At 42.6% G+C, this 12352-nt stretch overlaps 1 protein-coding gene across 2 annotated transcripts in view; it reads right to left on the minus strand.

Annotated features, from left to right (window-relative positions):
* The window catches only part of PDE7B (phosphodiesterase 7B), a 186003-nt gene that overhangs the window by 71366 nt on the left and 102285 nt on the right, over nucleotides 1-12352 (minus strand). The window contains exon 1 of one of the 2 annotated variants that reach the window (XM_027690435.1): nucleotides 11921-12241. The exons of the other annotated variant lie outside the window; for it this stretch is intronic. Within the exon in view, the coding sequence (XP_027546236.1) occupies nucleotides 11921-12158 (238 nt within the window). The 5' untranslated portion in view covers nucleotides 12159-12241. Of the gene's footprint in view, nucleotides 1-11920; nucleotides 12242-12352 lie in introns of those variants that run through there. 2 annotated transcript variants of the gene reach the window in all.

The following is a 12352-nucleotide window of genomic DNA, read 5'->3' on the forward strand; positions in this document are numbered from 1 at the left end:
ACAAGCCATACAATTTTGGTGATTGCAACATTTGTGACCCAGTACCCAACGAGGTTTTCATAGAAAATTAAGTTTCGGTATCTACTCTATCCTTCTGGACAGAAGTGAAAGAGAAGCTCCTCCAGGGCATAGAACATATACCTCCTGGCTGAGACACATAATTTAAATAGTTGCTGGTTGGCAGCATGCCTGCCTTTGCATGGTGACAGTCGTCCCAGTGGCTTCATCTACCCTAACTAAAATAAGATGTGGGATGGTATCTGGGGAAAAACAGGAGTTCTATTGACTTGAGCTAGGGAACAGATATTTATGAGACATTTCACAAGTCATTCATACAGTGACTGAGAAAGCTGTATTTGTACAGGACATTGTCTGCAGACTCCAACAGGAAACAGTCTTATCTACCATGTGCTATCCTTCAGTAGAGGAAAGAAAACTCTGCCTCTAAAAAAGGAGGAAGAGGGAGTGAGAGGGACAGGGATGTCAATTTTCTGTTGAAAGAAGCATCAGTGAAAATCTACTGTGCAGAGAAGTGGACGCAGCAGGAGGGGAAGATTTCAGACTACCTGAAATAGAGAAGAGGCAAATAAGACTGCAGGTGTGGGATCCAGTTATGTTGAAGACAGAAGACTGCAACAAAAGATAATTAATTTGTAGTGAGGTAGTAAGCCTGATCATATTAATTCAGAAAAATGCTCAGAGGCACTGTGATTGAGGAACATGCCTGGACAGACTTTGCAGTATGAAAGGACAACAAGTGACTGTTAAGAGAAATCGAGGAGTTGACAGTGATGGTGAAAAAGAAATCCTCTATTGAACTATTGCTCTGCTTTTCTAACATGGAGGAGAACTGGCCCCGGGAGAGCGGATCTTCTAGCTGTCTTAGATTTTCTCACCCTCATCTCTCCATGAGATCTGAAATCAGCATGAAAATTGAAGTCACTAAGTCTAAATGGGAGAAGGGGGGGAAAATAATTAAGCAGATGACCAGAAAAACACAGATTCTCAATTATTATCCAAGCTTCAGTAGCTCTGCCTCTACCTCACAGTGTTACTCTTAACTCATGCTGTTAACAAGGTCACATGCAAAACATTTTTCTGTCTGTATGACAAGACAGCTAAGTATAGAGTGCTCTCCCCTTCTAGTCATTTGATCCTATTCAAAACATATAATCTCCCAGGTCTCCAGTCTGTGCAAAGCCAGACATCAGCACATTTTTGGCTACAGGGCACCTACAAAAAGATTAGTGACAGTCTTGTGAGGCTTGTGGTGCAGATTCTGTCAAGGGGCCAACATTTAAATAAGGTACCTTGCATTTTCAGTATGAGAATTCAAGCTCACTATTAGTAAAGTTAGTTTAACGTTTAGTCTGTTTTGCCAGCTACTAAATACATATTTAATGATGTGTGTGGCTGGCAATGGGGGAAGGGAAGATCTGTTCTATTGCTATTCCACAGAGAAATTAAATAGCTTGTCGAGTCTGCCTAGTTAGAAGTTATAACCTTATTCCATCTTTTTAATGTAAATATGATTTAACAGCTACACACCTTCAATAGATGATCGCATTTTACAGATTGCATCTTGTAACTCAGAAAATCAGAACACTGTATTCTGTAGGTAGCTTAAGCATTTATTTAACACTAATCAGGTAGCTTCTTAGACACTTAAAGTCAGACTTCTATCTAAACAAAACAGAACTTCATACCTAATTACTCATGAAGATCTAAGCATCCAGGTCCTACTGAGGCTCTGTGAAATCTTGTCAGAGATCATACATATCTCACAGGTAAGCCATGCCAACCACTCAGTGAACACATCCCAGTCTAGTTAAGATAGGAGGATCCTGTTCTTCTGACTCTCTTATTTTCTCCACAGGCAAAATAGGGTCTTTAAGCACACTTCTGTTTTAAGCTACTTAGTACTATTTGCTGCACTTCACCTTGTACACAGTACGTTATCTGCACTAGCCCCTTAAGTTCTTCTACTCTTTTCACTTCTACCGTGGGCAAGTTAGTTACATTCAGGAAGAAACACAAGATATCATGCTGAAACCTCCTGATTACTCATTAAGCTGAATTAGTGTGGTCCTGTAACAGCTCCTGTATGCTCATGCCTTCAGCATGTCTTCAACATGAGCCCCCACGCTGCTGTAACTTTGAGTTGCTATCCTTGCTATTTTCATCACTTTGGCTGAGATGCATGAAGCTAGAAAAGCTGGTAACTCACAATGCACAAGATGCACCTTAAAGCAAAGCCTCTGAGAGTCAATGCATGACTGCACCAAGCCCATCTTATCAGTGTCACCATGCCCTTATCCACAGCTGCAATTATGGTTTTCAATGAGAGGGCAGGACTACTTGACAGAAAGAAGATGGGGAAAAAGCTGTGCCAGCACTGGCATACAGCAGTGATCATTGCCTTCTCGTGACTGACAAGGAGGGAACTCGGGATTAAACTTAAATGAGACATGCTAGTGGACTGAACAGCACCAAGAAATTCCTCTTCTCTCCCTCCAACTTCTACCCATTGCTCGTTTCCTCTTAAGGCTCTCTGTTCCTCACTGCTCAGCTTTCTTCAGAGCTCTCAGTTTGCTGACTCTAAGCAGGATGTTCAAACTGACCCTGCTTGGAAGTATATGCTGACAGTGTCTCACCTAAAAGCTTCGCTCCTCTGCCATTTTAGGGTGGTAGTTCTCATCTGTGCAGTAAATTCCTCTCTGCTTAGTCTCTTTTCCAGTGGTCATGGAAAGCAACACACCTCTTTTACACACACACACAGAACTGAGTTCAAGAAAGGCCCAGTACTATTACCAGTACTAATTTATTCAGTTAGCTTTAGTTCCCAAATGAGAGCACAAAATGTAGGCTCACTACTGTTTTCAGGAAGAAGAGAAAGCAAGTGTAATAGCTGTGCAACGCGTATGAAGTTCAGAATCTCTTGCACGCAGTTTTCTGTTTCTCACTGTTAATGTGGCTGAATATAATCTCTATCGTTAAAAAAATCTGAAAGCAGAGCATGCAGAATTTTTTCCCTCCTCCCACTTATTTTAATGAGACAAACCTGCACGCAAAACCCAAACTGGATCAAATCGCTCTTTTTGGCACTTCACAGAAGCCCAGTATCTCACACCCCTTTATTCTCTCAGTTCTATTTGGAATTAGAAATGAAATTGCCGAATTACTGTGAAGGTAGCTGTTCCTGCAGTATATCCACTCAGGCTGGAAGCAGGAAATAAGAAATCTTCCATGAAAGCCTGTAATTACGAGATTTCCAGCTTAAGATCTGCACACATGAACTGTTTGGAAGATGTTTGGATAAGCGAAGTTTGGAACAGACTGCAATTTGGATAAGCACCTGGTGCTTCACTGAACACGGTCTCCTGATAATCAGATACATGAAACGATAACCCCCTGAGGACTCACTGCTGCTAACCTTAACTAACAGAGAGCTTGCTCAGGGAACCACTTCTTATTAGACAAGGAAGAAGTTAGTCAACAGCTATTAAAAAACAGGCTAGTGGGCTGTGTGCTTAAGGTGTTTTCTGCACCTGTCAAAATTTTGATGTCTTAAGAAATTTCTGTGCCTGCATTTTCCAATTACTCTTTATAATTTTTAATTGAATATTCACCAGCTTTTGACTATTTTGAAACATAGCTCCAGCAAGCTTAAAACTAATTCCTTCTCCTTCATGAACCTGCTTTACGATTTAACTTTCAAAAGCAGTGTTCCAACACTACTGTGCAGTACTTAGTTTAGAGTTATTCTTCTGGCTGATCTGTAATTCCAGCAGCTGAAAACAAAACGTTCAATCTCAAGGCAGTGCTTAAGTAGCAGGAATGAAGCAATGCCTGCCACAGCACAGTGAGTTCTGAAAACCCTCCAGGATAACACTTCATTTCTAACTGCACCTGCACAGAGCATCTATTAAGTAGGTCTTTGAGCTAATACTTTGTCCTTACCTTAGGTCAGGGATAGCAGGAGAACACTGAGATAGCAATATTTGAAGGGCATTACCTCCACACAAACCAGAGCGGGCTACAGATTAAAGGATTTCATAGTCTCCCGAAGGAAATGGAGTTTTACATACTTCCCCTTCAAAACGGATCACAGCTGGGGAAGTTTACGGCAATTTCTCCAAATGGTCTCCTGTGTATAAAGAGACACTTAAGAGTACAGCTTCCACAGGATTTTACCTATAAGTACTATTGAACATCCGGGTTTAGAACAAAGCCCATCCATGTCCATGGAAAGACTGCCCCTAGCTTCAGTGCAATTTGAACCAGGTCCTCAGCTCCTTGGACTGGGGAGCACTCCCATAGGTAGCACTCCCAAAGATTGTAATTGACTTTTGCCAACTGATTTACAAAATCTTATTTTCTGAGAGAAATTTGTAGGATACCTGAATTTCACAGTATTCTGTTCAAAGAGCAGTGGAAGGGTTTTGCCCCTCTACTGCAATGAGAGGCAGATCTGACAGCAGTACTCTCAATGTTGAGCCTGATAAACTCTTGTTGTGTCAGACTTTCCTCTTTGTGCGCACCTTAGACCACACTACATTCATCTTTGCAGCATCAGGAACTTTCACAAGACTGTGCCTCTTCCTAGCAGGTAACAGGTTAAAACAAGGAACTCCTACGATCTTGTGGTGATTTGAGGAGGGGAAAGGGAAAACCATAGCTGGCTGTCCACAGAAGAGCCAAAAGAATACTTTATCCAGCAAGAAGGATTTATTCCTTCTGCCATACAGAGTTTGTTCGTTTGTAGCCATAACAGTGACAGAAGAAATTTTATGTCGCAAGATGAGGAAAAAAATGAAGAGCTGAAACATCTTGTGTTTGCAAGTCTGTACCACAAACCATTAGAGTACTTAAGTTAATGTAATTTATCCCAGAATTTAGCAGGCTAAATGCTCTTTTTGAACAAGGTTAGGAGGACTTATAAAAAGTTTTTAACAAATGTCAAAGCATGTTTTAAGTGTCAAGAGTGTTTCACTTTTTAGTCCAGACCAAAGGAAGACAGGAGGACTAGCATGTTTTAGAGCATTATGGCCAGAACCAGGTGCATAACTGCTGTGAAGAAACGGTCTGAGGTCAGCTGACTTTTTTCAAAGAAGCTGACACCAGTAAGTTCCTGCAGTACAACTCCAATTCAGACAAGTTTGCCCATTCATAAAGATGCCCCTTGGAAATGTGACAGCAGTTTGGCAGCCTGTGAGCTATCATAAGCAACATGGTTTAGCATATTGTCAAAGCAGAGTTCTGGGGAGGGGGTCTGAATAGATTCTCACATCATAGTGAAGAAAATGGTGACATGAGCACCCTTTTTCTTTTGTTGCCTGGATGGAAAGCCAAACTCACACTTCATAAAGCAGGACTACAGAAAGCTGTCTGGGATGCATGTCTCCAAGCAGTTTTAAGCATGACAAACCACAAAATACGTTTGCTATGAAGAAGGGCTGAAATAGCAAATACGTTGCATAGAATGCACTATTCCTACTTTAGAAGCATTGGAAGCTAGATGTATTACCACACCTCCCACTGTGCATTTTAAACATTTCTCTCACAACATTTAAGCAATACAGAAAATCATCATCACTAATGATGGCTAATATCACTACTGCTTACTATTGGTAGCCACTTCTCAGTTGAATTCTTCACAGAGTATAGAGAATTTAAGAGACAATTTACCGAAGTAAAATAAAGCCATCGGCTTTAACCCTAATGAAGCAAACAATCATATAAAAACAACAAAACCAGAAACCCATAAAAAAACCACAACCAAAAAACTCCATTTATATTATAGTGTAGTAGCTTTTCCTTTAGAAACACTATTTTTATATATGAAGCCACATCTTTGGCTCCTGATATTTAGAACAGCTTCACTGAAAACCACAGATCTGTCCACCATTTCGCAGCTCACCAGAATTTGCTCTATTTGTGTCTATAGTTTTCAGCAGAGTTGACATACTACCTCTGTCACTTTTCTAGCACACCAGCAGCATTCCCTTCATGCTGGTCAACATCCAACCTGGGCAATTACATTTTATCTCCTCACTTTATCCTGCAGTCTTAACTCTATAATATTGTAATCTTTTTCTCTCTTTTGTGGCTGTACGTAACCGAACAGCTGCTCAAATTGCTTCTCCAAGTATTTCTGCAAATAAATTCTGTTTTCCAACATTTCCAACATTTCCAACAATAATGCAAACAAAAAATGCACCAGCCAGGCTGAACTGAAAGACCATTCAGAAATCAGTGAGATTTTCAGATTATTTCTTCTTTAATTCTTTATCCCTGGTCTAGCTCTTATTTTGGTGGACATGGCAGTGCTAGGTTAATGGTTGGACTTGGTCATCTTAAAGGTCACTTCCAACTTAAACAATATCCCAAAATCCTAACAAATCCACAACAGAAAATTTACGTAGGAATGAAGTAGAAGAGAGTGGTTAAGCACAGTGGCTAAGTACAACTGAGTGAAAACTTGGACTCACAAAATAAACAGACTTTAGTTGACAAACACACTCACATCAGCTCATTTTGACATGTTCAAAATCAAAGATTTCTACTAGCAGTTCAACTTCTCATTCTATACTACATCTTAAAAATACTTTAAGATAAAGAGCTAGGTGCTAAATAAGGGCCTTAATTTGAACAGCAACCACAATTTAATGTCTCAAAATTATTTTTTTAAATCTTTGAACAAAATTCTCTAATTATTAAAGTCTCTTGGAAAAAATAACCCCAATTCACATGTATTACTAACTTATGTTCAGCCAGCAAACTGAAGAGTTATGTTTGAACAGCACTACCTACAGATGTACTCCGAATTCTATCTCTTGGTCTACTTTACACACACTATAGAAGTGGTACTGGACAGTGTCTCGTTTTGCTGTTCTTAATGAGATCATCACACACAGTCCCACTGATTCAACCAGCTCTTCACAAGAATATAGAAGAGCATACTTCTCAGGGGTTGGTGTTCCAACACAGCAGTCAGAGAGCAGACCAAGTTGCCACAGGTAGCCTTGATCCTATCAAATTCACTTTCTTTGTCCCTAGTAACCGTAATGGATTGAACAAGTCTTAACATAAAACTTGGTGGGAAAAAAAAAGGAAATATATAGCAAGCTGCCCTCCTGCCTGCTGTGCATCTCTCAGCAGGACATAAACAAAGTTGAAAGCTGATTTCAATCTAAGGAATAACACAGGAGACTGGTCAGATGCTAGGATAATGCCATTTGATAGCTCCCATGTTTTATTTACTGCTTGGATCTACCTCTATGGCACCTACATGCTCAACATCAATTACACAAAATGATGACCTTTTGAAGCTGTTAGCCAAACTCCCATTTGGTTCTCAGTAATTCACAAATTTTAAGCATTTTATGATTATTAGTTATTTGGGTGGAACTACAAACACATGCACGAGTTTCGATGTGTCACAACTAAACACAATTCAGCAAGTACACACATGAACAGGTTGCCCAGAGAAGCTGTGAATGCCCCATCCCTGGAAGTGTTCAAGGCTAGGTTGGATGCAAATTTGAGCAACCTGGTTTAGGGGGAGTTCCCTGTCCTTGTCCATGGCAGGGAGGATGGAACTAGATTATCTTTAAAGGCTCCTTCTGACTCAAATCATTTTGGGTCAGATTCTAGATGCAACGATGGGAAGAGGAAGCATGAAGTTTATTTTAACAAGCACAGCAAAGCTATTGCACAGCATGATAAAAGTTGGTATATACCAAAAAAAAATTAAGTAGAAGGCATGTTTCCTTGGACACTATGAAGAACTGAGTCTTTGGGAGGTCCTGTGTATAACTTTAGGGAAGACCTTCAAGTGACCACCAAAGAAGCACACATGATTTGACTCTGACCTCTCTAACGGGTGTATCACAAGGATTGCTCAGCACACAGCTGTAAGGTTTGAAAGAGCAACATCAGTTTGGACAATGGCAAGACATTTGAATGGATTACTGAATTGGAAAGGAGACTGTTGATTGAAGAGGAGAAGCAAACAGACGCACCAACAACTGATAGAAATTTTCCCAGAAGCAAACTGTAATAGGAGTGATGTGCAGTACTGGTTTGTTTTTCCTACTCATGGCAAAGGGACTCATCAGTTAAGAAGTGTGATGCATTCATGAATCAGAACCTACATTTCTGAGAAAATATGTACAGACAGAGAGAGATAAGTGGAAAAAAACATTCAGAGTTATTTCAAAAAACCCAGTGTTCTCAACAGACCTTGGTAATTCTAAAGTAGCATTGCACCTTCTCTGAAAGTCTTGCATGTCTGCACACGTGCAAGACTCAACACACAAAGTCTCTCTGGAGTTATCTGGGATGATCACTGCAAGTTTAGGAGGTTGCTAATGCTCATAAGGAAGACTCTTGGAGGCGAACCTGTACCCGTTCCCCAATCAGGTTTGTTTAATCTGCAAAGATACTGCTGAACTCTAGGAAAGAGTGATAAAAAAGTTAGGTCATAAACAGAACAAAGTTCCCTCCTAGAGATCAACTTAGTTTCAGATAAGAATCAACATTTGCTGTTATTTTAATCAAGTCAAAAGGACTGGCTTGCAAGTAATCTATTCAAAACACTGTAAGGAATGATATCGAATTATACCAATTCCCCACCAAAATGGCTTCTGGTACAGCCAGAGAGAGGCTTCACCAAATCACAGTTTTGTGCTGATTTGGTCAGGGATTGAAATGGGGAAAAAAAAGTTACCAAGCAACAGCAGGCCAGGAGCAGGAGAAAGCTCTGTAGTTTTAACTGATATTAACTTTAAAAAGCAGTGCAACAAGAAGGCTCAAGATGTGAATTTTATTGCTTTGGCAGTGAAAATAAATCATCGTCATCCCAGGCAGGCAGTCTCTACGAGATCAGAGTTCTTCATTCATCCCAGCTATATGCTGCATGATGTCTTGCAAAAACTTTTTTTGCAGGGAGATTAAGTAGCTTATTCTCAGTACTGAACAAGATGAAAGATCCAGATATAGCTCTTACATTTGAGAGTCCAGGATACACAGATAGTTTTGCTCTCTAGCAGCTCTCTACCCCTACCTCAGGAAAGAGGAATGTGGTATAAATTATGGCTATGTGGGTCCCCAAGACACTGCCATCCACAGAACCCACATCATGTGCAGATATAGCTCTCCTTCCTCCTCGCTACCTATGGTTAAGAGGGTTGTATCTTTCTTGAAAGCCATTTCAAACCCCAGTCCAATCACTCAGGCAAGGAAACAAATTTGCTTAGCTAAATCTCTATTATCATGATCAAGCAAGGCAGAAATCCTGACAGTTTCCTTCCAGAATTCACATCTATTTCCTCTTCTACTGTAAGCAAAGTAGTTTTATGAGGATGTGATAACAGGACATGAGTTATCACATGAACACTTACAAATTCAAATGAAAAAGCCCTTGATGTGGAAAGCGTTGTGAACTCTACTACTGAACAATCAACATTTATTTGCCTAGCTAGCAGTACCTCAAGCAGAAGTTATTTGCTTTAACTTCACTTGAAGAAAATCTGATTCCCAACTGTGTACTGCCTTTTTTATAACATGTAAATGATACAGTTTTGTTCATTTTTTTTAAGGAGTCAAACACGTACAAAACACCATACAAACATGAAGCAGACTACTTCAAACTACTGAGTCTTCCAAAAGAGTATCTTCTCTTCCCATTTCTGCATTCTTTGACTCTGAACTTAATAAAGTATACTAGATTTCAGCATTTACTGGTTTTCCCACATACTCCAATGTACTTAAAGTGACTAAAATGAAACCACAAGAGGGAAAACTACTAGGATGACTGTTGCTGAGGAGGAAAAACCAGCAACCCAGGTCTGGTTCACAAACTGTCTGATGATTCGTATTTAAAGAGTTGAGAGTTAAGAGTCATCTTCTGCTCCGATTTGTACTGGTGTAAGTCAGCTGAGCTTATGAAATAGGATCTGGCATCATGAAGAGGACTGTCCCTCCACAGGATACGATTAATGGTCATTTGAGTAAATGCAAGTTACTCACATCCTGCTAGTGGACTAATCTGTCTCTGTACATTCATGCTCATTTTTAGTTGCCTCCAGGAATCTGAAGGCGAATCTCATTTGTTACCTAATGAAAGTAATTTCACCAGATAAAACACAAGCACACTGAAAAACCACTATTACTCATACATAAGGTGTAACCAATGCAGCATTTCTTAGGTTGTTTGATTAGGGTCCATCTCTGAACACTCGGCACTCACCACACAAACCTCAATCTCCCTGGTTGGCTATGGTACCTTCCCAGCTGATTTGCTCCATGTCTTAAAGAGCAATTTGACCTTCTCTTTCATTATCCACAATACTCTTACTTATTATTCTTTTAAGGTGAAGTGATTCCCAAAGGGTGGGGTGGCCAATTGTACATCTTCCTCAGAGCCCAAGAACTATCTTCCCTTTTTCAAAACAGAAGGGAACCGAGCATTTTTTGGTTAAACTGCAAACATCTGAAATAATGAACATGCAATGGCCAACCAGTCAACCTTAGCGGGCATTCAAAAGTGATACACTGATACTTATTTAATATTCAAGTTTATTTATACAAGTACATAGAGAATACATATATACATACACACACAGGCACTTTGAATACCTACAGTGAGGTTATTTTACCTAAGAAATTAAATTATTCTGGTACAAAATACTGTCAATTATAGATCTCGATAAAGGGCACACCAACGGAAGGTGAAGACATAATGTTTGAAGCCTGAGTGCATTGGAAGAATTTAGTGACCAAGTTGCAGAGATGAGATAATGCAGAGCTCTGAAGGAATGAGCCACACAGTTTCACTAAGTCTATTAAATCACAGTAATACAATTACAGGAGAATAAAACATTAGCAGTTGATACTATAGCCTTACGACCCTGTATTCAAGAGAAGGCAAGAGGTTTTGAAGGAGGCAAGAGGTTGCCTCCAACATAAGGCAAGACATTTTGAACCATAAGCAATGCAGAGCATGGGTCAACATGCAGAATTAGAACAGAAGTACCATGCTAACCTGACAATTCGTCTCTACCTAATGAAAATGCAGTTAAATCTAACCTGGACTTCAATAAATCACGTGATGTGGTGCCATAAGTTGGTGAGTTAGGAAAATTCTGACATGCAAGATTTATACAGTTAACAGAAAAGCATATGTTCTTTAGCCAGTAATACAGCACGTTTAAAGAGAAAGTAGTGGGACGGGGCAGCGTTACTCCAAGAATTGGTCTCAAGCTTTTCATACCGGTGGCCAACAACACAAGCCGTAAGGGAGTCGCTCCGCTTTGCACAAGAGAAGGGCGGGCAGAGCATGTGATATGAGCCCAGGGCACGCAAAGATCAGTGTGTGTTCGGCGGTGTGAGAGGACAGGCCAAGCGCTCGGAAGGCACGACGAAAGCAACTGGGGAAGCTCCCGCTACGGCCGCGCTGCCCGGCGGCCCCGGGGCTGCGCTCCCCCGTCACTGTGACCGCGGGGCCGCCGTGCCGAGCTCCGTGCGGGCCGGGGAGAGGCTCCCCCGCGCCGGCACCCAGCCCAGCGGCTGGCCGAGGTCAGCCTCAAAGCCACGGAGCTACTTGCTCTAGTTTTTAGCCGAGCTTTTATCACCCTGCGTATAAAACCACGCAACAGATTGGACCGGGAGAGCGCCATCGGCAAATGGACCTGGTTTCAGATCCGGCACAAACTCCGGTATACCTGTCCCCGCGGGGGAGGGAGCTGCCAAAAGCACGTTTTCCAGCCCGGCCGCCGGTCGGACGGGCAGCACTCCGCGCCTTTCCAGCCCCGGCCTCGGCGGCTCTGCCCTGCGACGGGACGGGCTGGCTCCGGCCGCGGCCCCCAGCTGCGTGTGCTCCCTCGCTCCTCCGAGCAGCAGGGCGGGGGACACTTACCTGACGAACTGCCCAGGGCGTCCTCGCTCTCCAGAACCCCTCTGTGCTTCGCCCCGCGGAGCTCTCCCTTGGATTTCCAAACGAGCTTTACCATCTTGATCATCTCGGGCAAATCCCAGGCCAGGGTTCCCTGCTGATAACCGGGCAGGCTGCCCACGGGAAAGGGCATCGGCTCTTCCCCCGTCCTCCTCCGCCTGCCCGGCTCTGCCGCGGGGAAGAAGCGCTCCAGCACCGGCATCCTGGCCCGCGCCCCGCGCCGGGGAGCCGCAGCCACCCCCCGGCCCGAGCAGCCGCGATGGGCATCCAGAGCGGGGCGGGGGCGCCCGGCCGCCCACCGCCGCCGCCCCGCGCAGGGGGCGCGCCCGGCCCCGCGGAAGGAAGGACCGCCGGGCTCCGGCAGCCGCGCTCGCCCCCCGCCCTCTGCGCGCCCTC

The sequence above is a fragment of the Neopelma chrysocephalum genome, unplaced genomic scaffold (genome assembly GCF_003984885.1).
Source record: "Neopelma chrysocephalum unplaced genomic scaffold, ASM398488v2 Primary Assembly neopelma1_23, whole genome shotgun sequence".
In the NCBI taxonomy this organism is placed as follows: Eukaryota; Metazoa; Chordata; class Aves; order Passeriformes; family Pipridae; genus Neopelma; species Neopelma chrysocephalum.